The sequence below is a fragment of the Brienomyrus brachyistius genome, chromosome 19 (assembly GCF_023856365.1).
Source record: "Brienomyrus brachyistius isolate T26 chromosome 19, BBRACH_0.4, whole genome shotgun sequence".
NCBI lineage: Eukaryota > Metazoa > Chordata > Actinopteri > Osteoglossiformes > Mormyridae > Brienomyrus > Brienomyrus brachyistius.
The window spans coordinates 10588270-10604909 of NC_064551.1; the positions used below are offsets into that span (position 1 = coordinate 10588270).

A 16640-nucleotide genomic window follows, 5' to 3' on the forward strand; every position below is an offset into this window, starting at 1 on the left:
TAGCACTGTTTTTCAGTGAACAAAGGGCATCTTACTCTGAGCTCTTTTCCTTATTTAAAAAAATAAAATAAAAATTGCACTTTCCCAACAGAGTATTTCGATGGTATTCATAGCCTGGGTCTTTATTGAGCTAGTATCTGAAAAAATTCATTGTATAGTCTTAAAGCACTTATGTAAGTTGCTCTGGCTAGGGGCGTCTGCCAAATGCTGTAAATGTAAATGTAAATGTAAAGGGTTTTCCAAGCCCCTATGCAAAACAACCTTAAAGACAAAAGTTGAGGCTCTGCTGTGAATCAACATGGACGAATACAGTTTGATAGCTATCGGTGTGGAAATTAAATACAGTGAACAGAGGACCCACACATGGTTCACGTTTTTGCTCCCCTTAGCACTGGATTTGGAGATTGACTGGCCTACAGAACCATGAACCATGGCTGAGGTCCGTAAACTGTGCATTTCTGAATGTCTTGTGCTGTTTGGTTTCCATATGCATTTCTTGAGTAATACTAAAGATTTTGCTTATTTGCCTAAAAGTATTCAGACCCCTTCACTCTTTTCATCCATCCATCCATCCATCCATCCATCCATCAATCCATTTTCCAAACCGCTTATCCTACTGGGTCGCGGGGGGTCCGGAGCCTATCCCGGAAGCAATGGGCACGAGGCAGGGAACAACCCTGGATGGGGGGCCAGCCCATCGCAGACTCTTTTCATATATATTTTTTTTTATTTTGCAAACTTATCCTAAAATTCTTGACATTTTGTTTGTCAATAGCCCATAATGGAAAGGAAAAATAGGAATTTAGAATTTTTTACAAATTTATTACAAACAAAAAACATAACATTGAAATAAGTACGCAGAACTACAGGGTGAAGGGTTGTGCATTTCGACAATGTCAGGATCATTATTTTTAGATTAAACTCTATTTCACTTCTTCAGTTCAATAGTTTATAATGCTACTCTTATATTTTGCTATTGCCAATCATCTACATTGAACTAAACTCTTTGGTGCCTGAAGTAAATATCTACTGGAAAACATCAATTATCTGATATTTGCATATAAAAAACTGCACTGCAAGTCTATAGAAAATGGTCAGGGATAATTCTAGGAAGGCAGGAACCAGATATTGGTCGACCTCGATCTCAATCATCCAGCCAGCCAGCTGACCAAAGTTGGCGAAACTGACAAGGTAATATAACGAAAAGTTTTAAAATAAAAAATATTTTGTTATGAATGCCTTCAGAACATATTTTCATTGCGACAACTGCAAATTTCAAATTAAAAAACGCATTTTGCATGTTCATAATAATCCAAGGTCTACATTTTGTAGGCCAATATTAAATTCTTGCATGCAATTCAACTGGCTCATTTACGTAACTGCATATCAATCATTATATACACGACGTAATACATATGCAGTAATTTGCATAGTTTCTGTAATCACATTTACCATATAATTTACTTAAAATGGTAATTTCCCTGCAGTACCACTTGCGATCACTAGTTGGTATCAAGATGACGTATGGTGGACAAAGGATTTACAGTTAAAAGTGACAATCAACAATGCCTCGAATCTCACGTTATTCTTCTTTTCATGCGGTGTGTGGCAGCGGGTCTGGAGCGCTGGGTCTGTGACAGGAAGTTCGACGGCTCAAATAATCCAATTGCGTTTCTCCGCCGTTGGGCCCTAGAGGAGGAACCTTAACTTCAATTGCTCTAGGTACTGTCTAGTCCTGCTTTCTTAACTTTACTCGCTTTGGATGAAAACGACTGATAAATAAATGTAAGTTTAATTTGTCTTGCCCGCCTTTAAAAATATGGCAAATTGTGCCATCTACTCCTTGCATCTGTCTTACTCTGCCCCGAAAGATTAATTCCAGATAAGTATTTACATTACTTAATTCATACATTACTTGATTCATTTGGACTGGGGTAAAAAAACAGAGGCCTAGATTACAATCGATACTAATGACGTATGGATAAGTGAATGCAATCGCAGTAACATTAATCCAGCCCTTCCATTTGCGTCTATTGTAACCCTTCATGCACATGTGCACGCAGGACGCGCATACGCGGATTCGATTCCGCGTCGCCGAGCGAAAGCGCGCCCCCGTGAAGAGTGCGAACCTGCTGCACGGCGCCCAGGCGGCTCATTGTCACACAGCAGAAAGGCAGCTTTACGGCTTCGCCCGTCAAGAACCATCGCGATCGCGGTAAAGTTTGCTATTTATTTACGTCTGCATTAGCACGAAAATGTTTAATACCGCAACAAGTAATACACAGTACCAAACCAACCATTATTAGAAAGATTATATGTAGGTGCTGGCAATGACTCTGTAAAGGGGGTTGACCTGACTGTATGTTGTGAATCAGTCAAACATACTTGAAATTGTAATCTTTTGTGTGCGTTGTGTCGGTATATGTATTGTTTTACGTTCTTTCTTGTGCTTTCGTTTTTTCGCACTTGTCAATAGTACTGTTCTCAGATGCGGCGCTGTCGGTTTCAAAAAAGCAATCATTACTCTGTGATTTCTAATAATCTACGCTTTTGATTTATAGCTACTTTTAACTGCACAATAAATGCCTGTACGCAGCTGTATCGGAACCAGTTCTGCTTCAGTTTAGCCTCTTTCTGTAGAAGATAAATGTTGAATTTACTTTCTCTATGTTGTGTCCCATGCATAAAGGTTTCCATTAAAATATACTAAGTCGGATATTGGATTACGGGTGCAGTTTCTCCGGCCGGTGTCAAAGCTCATCCAGCGGGTCGCAGTGATGTGTATGGCCAGGGAGATGGGTTCATCTAGATCATGGTCAGAGAGATGAGATGACTTAATGCGTGGCCAATGGGATGGGTTCACTTAATGCATGATCTGGGGGGATTATTTCACTTTGCATCGGGTAATTGGACGGGAATGGAAAGCGATATGAGGCATCTCCTCACAATGGATCCAGTTGTCTGTTAGGGCGTGTGCGCGTCTGTGCGTTTGCAGAAGCTCTCTAACGTGGTTGTGATAACCTAGAACTACGTACGGCTGTAGGAATAATAATAATAATAACAATAATAATAATAATAATAAACATTCGACAAGTGCTTCAAGTGCTTTATTATTTTAATCAATTATATAATAGGGAAGAGAATATTGCTGTTTACATAGTACTTACCCAGCAAGCTTTGTACTCTTATCTATTGTGGATAGTTGCTCCAGTCTACTGCGGGAAATGAATTTTTTAATATCAATGCAAACAAAAAGCTCTTGCCATTAGGCTTTCAGTTTTCACGTTGTACTTTTATTCAGAAATGCTGTCAAAGTTTGTTTTATTGTATATCTTTTAATATAAAAGTACTTCATATGTAAATTGATAATAAAATTCAGTTACATCTTATAAAGAAAAGGACTTATGTTTCCTGTCACCTGATCCTCGAGGAAAAGACAAAAGCTAGATTACTTTCTCAGCTTGTTCCAGTCCCCTGTAATAGACTTAAATGTGTAATTATACTGAGATAATTAATATTGTGTCTTTTTCCTTTTTTTTTTATTTATCTTTATAAATGTATATGCTGACCCCTTTAAAAGGCTTCACACGAAGGCACACAAACCCTAGACTCTGTTTATCTGTTGCTTTCAGGTGCGGGATTTTTAAACCACTCCTCCAGCACGTTTGGAGACTCCGAGGGCTCTGGAGCCTGGCGGAGCGTGGGCCGTCCGCAGGGGAAGGCGCCCTTACAGCGCGGCCGCGGCCGGGCTGCGGAGGGCGAATGGTGTCGGGCGACGGCTGTCCCTCGAGGAGCTGCTTCTGCACATGGAGGAAGCCCAGACCTTTCCGATGAAAGGCTTGGATTGCGCCGGTGTGGCTGATCTCCGTAAGGGGTGTGGTAACCTTGCACCCTCCTGACGCCCCTCCTTCTCTCGTCAGCCCCTGCCCGCCGGTTCTGAGCGCAGGAACAGACCGGCCCGTCCCTCTAAGTTGGCACCATGGAGCTGCTGTGGGTGATGCTCCCCCTGTTCGGCGCCGCAGTGGCTATTCACATGGACGTAGTGGAGAGCCATAGCGCGTTCAGCTGCGAGCCCATCACCCTGCGCATGTGCCAGAATCTGTCCTACAACACCACCTTCATGCCCAACCTGCTGAACCACTACGACCAGCAGACCGCCGCCCTGGCTATGGAGGTACCTTGCCCGCCTCTCCCCCCGTCATCCTGCCCAGGGATCTGGGGTCCGGGGCCCGATCCAGGGGGCTCTCTGAAGATTCTCTCATGGGAGCGGGTGATGCCACGCTTGATATAACTGGCAACGTGATAATGTCTGTTCCTTCATTAAAAGATTTTTAAGATCTTTAAAAATCTTTTTGTCACTAGTATAGCTTTTACAGTGTAAAATTAGTTTGCAGGACATTGCAAGTGCGGAAGTAGAAACTAGACAGAAATAAAATGTAAAAATGTCAGTGCTGGGTGTTTTATACGAACAGGAAAGCCTTGCGCAGGGTGACATTACTGACTGATGGTTGGGTCCAGTACATCCTCCGAGTGATTGTCAGGAAATCGCTGTTATTTCTTCTGCTTGTTTATTTAAATTAGCTGGTGTGTAAGTGTAAGAGATTAAAAAACAATCTGTGCTTTTAAATCAAATATTTTATTTGAATATATATTCATTAATTATTCACACATTTTAACGATTCTATTCCAGTGCATAATTTGCATTTTAAAAGTTATTTTTAGTATTTTATTAAAGGATAATTACCTTAAATATTACTTTACAGGATTCCGGGGATTTGCAGATGCACACCTGGTATCGGCTGTAAGGCCTTCGCCTCTGTATAGACTATCGGATTAGGTGTATGGACTCCATTTAAATATTAGGGCCACATACTGGATTAATAAAAAACCTTAGAATTATTTTCCAATCATATATATGATTTCAAAATCTCTTGATTTTCCTTCTTTCAAACAGCCATCATTGTTTCTGGTCCCCAAAACCCACATGGAAAGTTACTGCACTCAAACGTCTGAGTCCAAACACGCATATATCTTCTCTACGAATTACAGCGTGATGCTTTGGGTGGTTTAATTTCACACGTGTGAGTGCTGTTTTTCCATCATTTGGCTGTGTACCTCAATCAGAGTGTGAAATTAGTGTAGGATATAGACTGTGATTTCCCCTCTCGCTGGAGAAAAGGTGTGATGCTGCATATCTCTGTAATGTGCGAGTGACGTTGGATGGTTCACATGAATGACAATTAATCCTGGTCAGAGGGGCACATTTCCTTTAATCCTTCCTTGCAGTCGTGCTATAGTGGTGACATTTGACATTTGCATGGTAAAATTGAAAATTGAATGACAGTGTAAAGGTTATTGAAGCGTACCAACATTTATTATGATGGACAAAACACCAAACCTGATCTGTGCATTTCTGAAGGACACACTCAGAGCTTGTTCAGTTAATTTGATTTTATAGTTTTTCCCTTTTTTTTAAAGGGGCTCCTCAGGACTGGGCCCTTTCTGTGGAACAAAGAGCGAGGCATTCAGAGCTCACTGAGGATGTGGGATTCTGGCTCTAGCAGTAAGAATCTGCGGCGTAGAATGGAGGATGTGAGCCGGCCAGCCGCAGAATGGAGGTCCCCCCCCGATGTAACCATGACAGCCGCCTGTGGCATTTCTGTGGACGCGTGCAGAGCCCAGCGCCTGCCAATAAGACCAGCCGCTGTGAGGTTATCTGCATGCAGACGCTGGCCGGTGGCACCCGATGAATGGGTGAGGGTGGATGGCCATGATGCGCCGCACGGGCACAGGGAAAGTGTCAGTGCTTGGCCCTATTAAGTCACTTTTGGCAAAACCATTTGTGATGAATAGTGAAAACTGAATTCTGCTTTTTCTCCCCCATTGCCAGTATAACTATACACTTCTGTGGCTAGATGTAATCACTTTGGGGACTTGAGTTTCCGCATCTTCGCCGTGAGACCGCCTAGCAGACAAACTCATTATCCCCCCCCTCGCCCCAGTACTCTTTGGCTGGCTATAGGGGTAGCCGTGGAAACAGGCTCAAATTGTGTAGCAACAAAGGGACACCCCTGCTGCTGTCAGGAGGGGGTCCCGCTGATGGCCTCTGACCCACCAGGATGGGGTCCCCTCCTCAAAATCGGTCCGTTGCTCTGGGAGTGGTTGCCATGGCAGCTGTGGTCTCAATGCAAAGGATGAATGCAGGCTGAGAGGAGGAGGGGCAGAAAGAGAGGGAGAGATCGACAGACGGGAAAAGCTGACTGATCCAGACTGAAAAGCGAATGGAGGAAAGGGAATGTGGGAGCGAGCTGTCCTTTCTTTGCCTTCTCTTAGGGGAAAAAAGAGCAAAGATCAAGAAAGGAATTCTGCGTTTGTCCGGTTTCACACATGGGTTGTGGGTACCTTCTGTATAATGAGGGGAGCAGGCCTCACTGTTGACTGCCACTGACAGGGCTGTGTTTGGCTCATCGATTAACCCATGCGAAAGCCCTAATCCTTATACAGAGCTGTACATTAGATTTCAAAGAGAGATGCCTCAAATTGTATTTAAACTGGATTAGCAGGTCGATAAGAAGCACTTAAGTAGCTATAGTAAAAAAAATTACAGTTGCTATTTCAATCTGATTCTGATATATATCAGTGGGGTCTGTATGTGGCATTCAGCCATGTTTGCAACATTGAATTATGGTGATATTTCTAAATCTTTCACAGCAGCAGGTACTTAATGCACAAATGTGCAATCTCTCAGGAAATCTCCATGGTTACATTAAGAATTGCGCTAGATAAAATGGCTAATTATAGTTTTAGTACTTGTGGAAAGCACTTTGAATAATTTATAGTGCAAACAGATAGCTCATACACGGGCAGTACTTATCCTCTTTTGCTCAAGTAGCTTTGTATGGAAAAGGAGTCAGTCAAATAATTTGCACAGTGTAATTACTACTTTGATAATTGGCAGTTAACGAAGGGCAGTACTTATGAGTCCCGATCATCGGCTTGTGTAATCCTGGGGGAGTGTGTAATTTTTGGGATTAGGGAGTCAATAGTGTGTTAAAACATCAGTATGACCATTGTGATCTTGTGCATCGTAGCCAGAACAAGAAAGTGTGCGTAAAATGAAAATATTCATTGACTTTTTGATGTGGGACATTTAAAACATGCCTTTGGTAGAAATAACAGCTTCTGCATGATTTGTGTTAAATATTATCTTCTTTATGTCAGTTAAATCAGTTAATCATTATCGCAATTCTGGGCAGAGTCATTAAAGCATTTAAGCAGGCCACAAGTACATAAGTGGTGTGCAGAAAGGCTTCTCTGAACACACAGCTTATCTATCTTTGAATCATTTTTGGAGGGAAAAGGGTCCTACGTGGTACTACAGGTGTACCTAATAAAGTGTCCATTAAGAATAGGATGGAAGTCCAACATTGCCTATGATACCAAAGGCTGATTTGGATCTTCTCACAGAGGCTAACACGTGAAAGCAGTGGTGTTCACAGACCGCCAGACTCCATGCGCTATTCTGTGACATTAAAGTAGGAACGCTGGTCCAGCACACCCAGCATTATCAGTGGAAGCTACTCCTGTGGCGGCTTCTTCATTGCTCTTTGGGAACATGCAGCTGGCTGTGCTGCAGCACAGAGATGGTGCGAGTTCTGTCCTTGGGAACATGCAGCTGGCTGTGCTGCAGCACAGAGATGGTGCAAGTTCTGCCTTTGGGAACATGCATTCGACTGTGCTACAGCACAGAGATGATGGGAGGTCTGTCCTTGGGAACATGCAGCTGGCTGTGCTGCAGCACAGATGGTGCGAGTTCTGCCTTTGGGAACATGCATTCGACTGTGCTACAGCACAGAGATGATGGGAGGTCTGTCTTTGGGAACATGCAGCTGGCTGCGCTGCAGCACAGAGATGATAGGAAGTCTGTCTTTAGGAACATGCAGCTGGCTGTGCTGCAGTACAGAGATGATAGGAGGTCTGTCTTTGGGAACATGCAGCTGGCTGTGCTGCAGTACAGAGATGATAGGAGGTCTGTCTTTGGGAACATGCAGCTGGCTGTGCTGCAGCACAGAGATGATAGGAGGTCTGTCTTTGGGAACATGCAGCTGGCTGTGCTGCAGCACAGAGATGATAGGAGGTCTGTCTTTGGGAACATGCATCCGACTGCTACAGTACAGAGATAATGGGAGGTCTGTCTTTGGGAACAAGCAGCTGGCTGTGCTGCAGCACAGAGATGATGGGAGGTCTGTCTTTGGGAACAAGCAGCTGGCTGTGCTGCTACACAGAGATGATGGGAGGTCTGTCTTTGGGATTTTTTTAGTTAATGAGCTGTTTCACAGATAAATGTGATAGGTAAACCTGAAGGCACCACAGATATAATAAAAATAACTATAGCAATAATAATACAATAACAATAATGATAACATTTATAAATGAGACATTTAAAGGACAAAGGAGTATGAACCTGCCCCTCTCGATAAACATTTGCTGGGATTGGGGAACATGTTTATAATTATTTGCGTGTCATGTGAATCAAATCAGCGACTGGGTAAAAAAAGGAGTTGCTCTCTCTTTCAAATGTCTATTCTGCTGTACAGTGGATGAGCTCGCCTGTCAATTATTCAGACCAGGGATATACAAAGTCTTATTGTTATTTATGCTAAACACCTCTCAAATGGCAATTTAGTAGTAATAATGTTTTTTTGCATATATTTAGTCGCAGTCCAAAGACATTCTCATTATGTTCAGATAATCAATTTATTCAGAAATCTGAACAAAGAGAATCTGTCACTGAACATTAGTCTTATTGGTCTTTTTGTCACGGAAGTGGAAAATACCCCCCCCCCCCCCCAAAAAAAAAAAAAAAAAAAAAAGAAACTGACATCTCAAATGGATTATATTTACTGGAGATCCTTGGATTTTGCTTCTTTGTGTCAGAGTCAGCAAGCCTAACATCCATTCTAATCCATTTCACGGATCTCTGCTTGCCAAGTTGGACTGAACAGTGGCTGAGAAGGCTGGGATCTCACATTTTCCGGTTGCATTTACCAGCGAATGCGTCTGTCGGAGTCCACCAGTGTCGAGTTCACCTGTCTTCTGTCAGTCATTCTCCTCAGCTGGAGGGAGGCTGGGTAGATGGCATGCTGAGATCGATCCCTCAGGACAATCAGAAACCATATTTCTTTGCATCACTAACCAATTTTTTTAAAGTGCATTTCCATCAGAGGGAAGCGCCATGAGAATTTTATTGATGTGTATGTTCGTGTACATATTGTACTTGTACATTTAACTGTGTACTGAGTAGGTAAGCTGTGTTCTGAAGCTCTCTTAAGATCCACTTTGACATGTTTCTGCACGGCGCTACATATAGACAAACAGTGGCCATTTTATTAGGTACACCTAGCGCGGTGTTTCTCGAACCAGTCCTCAGGGCCCACTTGATGGATCCACATTTTTATTTTGTCTCAGTTCCCAGCTCACATATAAGGCATTTAGAGCCCCTGATTGCTTGGGTCAGATGTTCTGGGAACTGGGTGAAAACAAAAATGTGGATCCGTCCAGTGTGCCCCGAGGACTGGTTTGGGAAACACTGATCTAGGAAGCAGCAGGCAGGAGTTCTGCTTTCAGAGAAGCCTTTCTGCACACCACTGTTGCATTGGGCTGCTGTTGCACTTTTCTGTTAACCGTTCTCTTCTGTCATCTCTCATTAGCAAGGTGTTTTCACCCACAGAAATGCTGACTGGATGCCTTTTGTTTATTTACCTCTAAACTCTGCAATGTGTGGAAGCCTCAGGTTGCTGAGACCACCATGTCTGGCACCAACAGTCACACGGCATTCAAGAAATCTTACCCGTTCTGATGCCTAGTTGAAAAGTAACCCAACTTCTTGACCCCTGCCTGTATATTGTATATATTCACTTGCAGACACATGATTCCCTGTGTGTAGGAGCAGGATGTTTGCATTAACACATAAGTGTACTCAATAAACAGGCCACCGAGTTTATGTTTTGGAGTCTTTTTGTTGTCCCAACAATTTGGGGCTTTATTAAAGCTCCCCCGACCATTATTAACCAATGATTAACACTTGAGTAAGTAAAAACTGCACAGCTATTGACCACTTACATATACATGGGAAGGCATCACTTCTCAGTCTGAACTTGGGTCACCTGAATGAGCAAGGAGGATATTCTGATGCTGCACAGGTGAGGGGGACGTTTCACACCGAGCCCAGCTCTGCTGGGGTGTGTCGGCCCCTCCCCTTCACCTCGCTTCCACAAAGGCGAGACCCCAGCAGGAAGTGAATATGCTAGGCCTGGTCCTGGGCGGGGGCCCATTGTTCGTACCACTGGGGATTTGCATGTTAATGTCCTGCCCGGCAGCTGCTCCCTCTCCCAGCATGGCCCCAGCCGGAGCACGCCCAGGCCCCCTTTTGCGAACAACGTATCCCTCCGCCTGACACAAAGGCGTCCTCACAGTCGCCGGTGGGGGAGGGAGTTTGATCAAGGGGCGTTAGGTTACACTGTTTGTACAGCTCCTCCTTTTTATATCCCCGTGCCAAACTCAGAGGTGGGGGAACAGGTTTGAGTGGTGCAGGATAGTCCGTTTTGGGTCATACGTTAACTCTGGTGTACTTTGTTCATTAAACAGGAAGCCCGTATACCTATAGATGAACCAAATAAGTTTATACCTGTGACATCACACAGCACTGGAGAATCTTATTAAGATTCTTGATGGAAGCCTGCCTCCTGATTGGTCAGAATGAGCTAATATTCGCCGCATGGCACACTATGGCCCCCATCTCTCCGTGTGTCTTACGGTATGTCCGCCTTCCTCCTGGCAGCCTTTCCACCCCATGGTGAATCTGGAGTGCTCCCCGGCCATGCGGCCCTTCCTCTGCGCCCTCTTCGGCCCGGTGTGCACGGAGTACGGCCGTCTGTCCCTGCCCTGCCGCCACCTCTGCCACCACGCCAAGCGCGACTGCTCCAAGCTCATGGACGTGTTCGGGGTCTCCTGGCTCGAGGAGATGGAGTGCAGCAGGTGTCCACCTGACCGTCCGATCCGCCGCCTATGATTCTGTACAAAGGCGCAGCCAATAGGTGGGGAGGAGATGCAGTCTTTAGTCCCGGGCCTAGAGGGCTGATGCAGGAATTTGTACAGCCCCTGCCGGAGCCGTTAAGCAGTTATGAGACTGAAGACTGATGGTGGATAATAATCCCCCCCCCCCCCATGGATTCTGAAGGCCTGTTTTTCTCATTACTGAATTATGACCGCTGATGTCGTTAGACCAATGTTTGACAACCCAGTCGTCGGGGACCCCCCAGACAGTCCACATTTTTGTTCCCTCTCAGCTCCCAGCGCACCTGTGCCAGGTATTCAGTGTGGTTCAGCAGTGCTGGGAGTCGGGAAGGAGCAAATATGCAGACAGGGTTGAGGTGTTTATAAAGGAATGGAAAATGTGAAAAATGAAGATCTGCCTAGTAGAGCACATGTGTTTAATAAATTTTGATGGAGAAAGGTCACATCCGATTGACACTGATCTCCACCTACAGGTTCCCTGACTGCGAGGAACCGTACCCACGTGCCGTTGACCTGCAGTCCAAGGCTACCAGCACCGAAGACTCCCTACTGTCTGTTCAACGTGACTATGGCTTCTGGTGCCCAAGGGAGCTGAAGATGGAGCCCGAGCTGGGCTACTCGTTCCTGGGGGTGCGTGACTGCTCGCCGCCCTGCCCCAACATGTACTTCCGTCAAGATGAACTCCGCTTCGCCCGCTACTTCATTGGCGTCGTCTCCATCGTCTGCCTGTCTGCCACCCTCTTCACCTTCCTCACCTTCCTCATTGACATCACCCGCTTCCGCTACCCAGAGCGGCCCATCATCTTCTACGCTGTGTGCTACATGATGGTATCGCTGGTGTTCTTCCTGGGCTTCCTGTTGGAGGACCGTGTGGCCTGCAATGCCGCCAGCCCTGGCCAATACCGCGCCTCCACCGTCACCCAGGGCTCGCACAACAAGGCCTGCACGCTGCTCTTCATGGTGCTCTACTTCTTCACCATGGCCGGCAGTGTCTGGTGGGTCATCCTCACCATCACCTGGTTCTTGGCCGCCGTGCCCAAGTGGGGCAGCGAGGCCATCGAGAAGAAGGCCCTCCTCTTCCACGCCTGCGGCTGGGGCATCCCGGGCACACTCACCGTGACCCTGACCGCCATGAGCAAGATCGAGGGCGACAACGTGAGCGGCGTGTGCTTCGTGGGCCTCTACGACGTGGCGGCCCTGCGCTGGTTCGTGTTGGCGCCCCTTTGCATTGACGTGCTGCTGGGCGTGGTGCTGCTCCTGGCCGGCATTGCGGCGCTCAACCGCGTGCGTATGGAGATCCCGCTGGAGAAGGAGAACCAGGACAAGCTGGTCAAGTTCATGATCCGCATTGGCGTCTTCTCCGTGCTCTACCTGGCACCCCTGCTGGTGGTCATCGGTTGTTACTTCTATGAGCAAAGCTACCGGGACATGTGGGAGACCAGCTGGGTGATGGAGCGCTGCCGCGAGTACCACATCCCCTGCCCCTACCGGGTAACCGGCCCTTTAAGGGCTCCGCCTCCCACACTACACAACACACCAACCAACAAGGACGACTCTTCATGCATAGCCGCCGTGTCTTAAATACTCATATCCTACTCATCAGAATTTTTCTCCTCCAGTTTTAGAGATATTAATTGGTCTTTATCTCGGGGCCTCTGTGAACCCCGATCTGTGCCGTTTAATTATTAAGCACCTGTGCTGCGTTGGCGTGCGTGTGGCTGCTGGGGGAGGGACCCAGCAGGATAATCATACTCTTGTGATCCAAATGCTTTTGTTCCAGAACTTGTTATTTCACGCTTCCCCGACTGCTGGGAATGGAGCCTCTGTGGTGGTAGAGGGATGGCGTGGTAGGGGGGCATTTTTGATGCCGGTTGGCATGGTAACGAGCGGCCGTGATAATGAGTAACCATGGGCAGAACCTGTAGATGTAGACCTAGCAAAGCCAGATGAGCAGGAAAGCATCCAGGTCTCCACTCTTCAACAAGCTCAGACAAAGCAGAGAGGAAGGGAGTCACTGAATCATGACGGTCTGGATCGCCAGCGGTGTGCTAGGGGGGGGTGATGATGCTGTCATCTTTCATTTTGTGTTGGTTTTCGGCAAATTAACAAGGAGGAGATGTCATCCGGTAAGTTCCTCTAAGGAATATAGGCGGGGCCAAGAGCATATGCCAGGCGGGCAAGAAAGGGTGACCGTCAGTGTCACGCGATAGGCTGGTTTAAAATGCTTTGGGCGGGGTCTGGACCGGAACCCCTTTGTCCAGGCATCATTGAGATGAGACACCAGGGGTGGGGGGGGGCAGCAGGGTTAGATCAGATCATCTTGGCACGGAGCACAGAGAACCCCATCAAGGCTGGGCATATCCGAACTCCATAACCCTTCATTTTTAATGAATGACATAAAACCCCCTCGTTACTGCAAACGAGGATGAGCAGATAATAGAGGAATCCAATTTCTGACCTCAAAGGGAAGTGGAGCTGAACACACACAGCGGCCCGCGGCCGTGTGCGTTGCCGTAACGACCGCCCAGGCTCGCCAAATAAGCGAAGACACGAGGATGGGAGCTCTCGCTTGCCAGGCGGTCCGATCTCGCTCAGGGAGCCAGGCATCTGTTTCTCTGCGTGCATCACTGAAGCAAAACCAGCTGGGAGGGGCAAGCAGACAGAGCGTGGAGTTATGGGAGGTCCACCAAGTCGGGAGTGGGGGGGGGGGGGGGGTGCGTGTGGTGAGCTGTGCAACCGGGGAAACACAGGGGCACAGCTAGAGAGGGGCTGTGCAGTTAATGCTGCGCGCAAGACAAAGATTTAATGCATGGAAGCTCATGTAAACAGACCACACCTCTCCTAAATCACTCAAGTCCAATGACATCATCTACAGTTAGCTTTAAATGATGCTTAAGAGGCTTTAGGCCATTCAGTCACACATGGACATGCCCGTTATGCTGAGGGGAAACAGCAGCGCTCCCCTAACACCGCGAGGATAATGGCAGCTTTCTCGTAGGTGGAGGAGACCAGCCGGCCCGACCTGGTGCTCTTCCTCATGAAGTACCTCATGACGCTGGTGGTGGGAATCCCCTCTGTCTTCTGGGTGGGCAGCAAGAAGACCTGCTTGGAGTGGGCTGGCTTCTTCCGAGGCCGCCGCCGCAAGGAGTGAGTTTTCCATCCCTTACGACGCGTCTCCTTCACTTACGAATACGAGGTTCAGGTGGCCAGCAGGTGGCGATCCTGAGCCAAAACTCCCAGCATGCCCTGAACTGGTGAAATGAGTACGATTCTGCGTTATGGAGCAGTGCAGTGCATTTGCTTCTACTGTAACTGTCACAATATGAAATATTTAGTCTGCCTTTGCCCCCCCACCCAACAGCAGTGCTGTGAACGAAAGTCGGCAGGTTCTCCAGGAGCCCGATTTTGCGCAGTCCCTACTGCGGGACCCCAACACACCCATCGTAAGGAAGTCCCGTGGCACCTCCACGCAGGGCACCTCCACCCACGCCTCCTCCACTCACCTGGCCATGCTGGATGACCTGCCCAGCAGAGCCGGCAGCGTGCACAGCAAGATGAGCAGTTACCACGGCAGCCTGCGGCGATCACGTGATGGCAGGTGGGATGAGTGGGCACCCATCTCTCTGCACTGATCATTTATTAATGTAGAGATTACATGGCAAACCCTGCTCGCATTGTAATTGTTTCATTTATAATATTCCATAAAGCCATAATTTATCGTATGACGTCTTACTGGCTCCCTGGCGACTTGTTCCTCTAGGTACACCCCATGCAGTTACCGCGGCATGGAAGATCGTTTGCCCTATGGCAGCTTCCCTCACCTGCCCGCCCTCGACCAATCGCGACACGGCAGCATGCAGCGCCTCGACAGCCAATCGCGGCACAGCAGTGTGCGGGATCTGAGCAACTCCCAGGCCACTCACATTACCCACGGCACCACCATGAACCGCGTGGTGGAGGAGGACGGCGCCAGTGCGTGACCTCAGGGTGTACAGGCCTGACAGGGAGTTCCTGTTCCTCCTCAGGGAGGAAGGCGAGATAACCTTGACCATTCAGGGATCCTCTATGCTGGAACAGTGACTTGGGCCAATGGACTAATAGTGAAACAGGCGCCCCAGTCAGCCAGTCAGGGGGCTTGATGTCATACAAAGGCAGGTAATATGGGAAACAGGAGGGACTCCCAGTAAACATGGTTCTGGTCTCCTGCCATTCTGGGACTTAAATGAGACGTGAAAAAGAAGCCATTTCCACTCGTTTGCTATGGTGCACTATCCTCAGATCAGAATGTCAGTTCTGCACATCAAAAGGGGCTCTAGCCTGCAAACTTCAGCAGGGACACGTGCCTGCATCCATTGCAGAAGAAGTACACCCTTATTGTTTTGCATTTCTGTCCCAAAAGGTACTTCAGTTTCCAGGCAGCCATTGAGAAGTCCTCTACACACCCACTTGTCTGGTTGTAACTTGATCGAACGCTGTACGGGGCCGAGACTGAGGAAGGCCACACCCTTTGTGCCTGTGAGCGGAGGTGTAACAGGAAGCAGGACGCGAGAGCAGGGAATTGTCAGCACTTGTAGATCATAAGCCCCAGGTTGACCGTCCTTACACTGTATCATCGGGCCTCCAGTGATGTTTTGGTGGCCCAGAGGCCTTCCTCACGTGCTGAGAGGTCACTGCTGCTCTCACTGACAGAGGAGGACCTGATCCCTGACACATCTCTGAAATGATGGTTTGCCTTGCTTCTATCTAACATTCATGCAATATCACATTTCCATCGATTTCTCCAAAATGGATTCCCCCACCAAAATCACAGACATCAACACTTCCTTGGTTTTAAGCATCTTTCAACCTTCCCTGAATGTTTATAATAGCTGGAATGTCTTAAGGTGTGTTTTCTTATCCAGCTCCAGGCTGATAGATACATCACTTTTAATATAGTCAGCGCCATGAACAATGAGCACAGTTTGTCCCTCGTGAATTTGTCCATCCATAGCCTGTTCAGAGGTTTTACCCAGGGTCGTCCTCAACTGCTTACGCTGTTCAGGCAACGGAATGTAAAAAATACACAAGTACCTCTTTCTCCCCTCTTTCTGGTCTTCAGACCGATTCCTTCATTTTTCTCCCTTGTCTAGTGTAGGTTTATCTTTAAGATAAGACGCTGCTGAGATTTGACTACTGATTCTTCCATTTCCTTTGACCGTGGAGCCCACCGATAAAAGGGAAGAAGAGCGAGTAAACGTCTCTGAGCCCATCAGCGCGTGTTAGTGGTTTAAATGTTACACACCTAAGGTAGCTTTTACACTATGGAAGGCAGATGTAGGTTTGTGTTGTGCCCAGTAGGGGGCATCAGGCTGCAGAAATGATCAGGGAGGGGCGGTTTGACGGACACTTTCCCTACTTTAGTGAACAGAAACAGGTTAATTTCACTTTGATTACTTGTAAAATGTGTAAAAGAAAAAAAAAAAAAGTTTTAGTATTTTGTAAAGAATAAAAAAAGTTTTCGTACAGAGATCTGTGTTATGTCTGATGTGAATGCCTATTTTACAACCCATTTTTAGTAGCATACA

At 47.0% G+C, this 16640-nt stretch overlaps 1 protein-coding gene across 4 annotated transcripts; it reads left to right on the top strand.

Moving 5' to 3' along the window:
- The first annotated feature begins 1549 nt into the window (after positions 1 to 1549).
- On the top strand, positions 1550 to 16584 carry LOC125714410 (frizzled-3-like). 4 transcript variants are annotated; one of them, XM_048984983.1, is made up of 9 exons: positions 1550 to 1785; positions 2064 to 2215; positions 3633 to 4174; positions 5479 to 5754; positions 10841 to 11037; positions 11550 to 12567; positions 14075 to 14223; positions 14441 to 14674; positions 14837 to 16584. In XM_048984983.1, the coding sequence occupies exons 3-9, from the start codon at positions 3980 to 3982 to the stop codon at positions 15054 to 15056; spliced, it is 2289 nt and encodes a 762-aa protein (XP_048840940.1). In that variant the 5' UTR covers positions 1550 to 1785; positions 2064 to 2215; positions 3633 to 3979; the 3' UTR covers positions 15057 to 16584. The 4 variants fall into 4 exon arrangements, with proteins under 4 accessions (XP_048840940.1, XP_048840939.1, XP_048840942.1 ...); XM_048984982.1 differs by having other exon boundaries at positions 1553 to 1722; positions 14438 to 14674; XM_048984985.1 differs by lacking the exon at positions 5479 to 5754 and having other exon boundaries at positions 1557 to 1785.
- Positions 16585 to 16640: the final 56 nt, after the last annotated feature.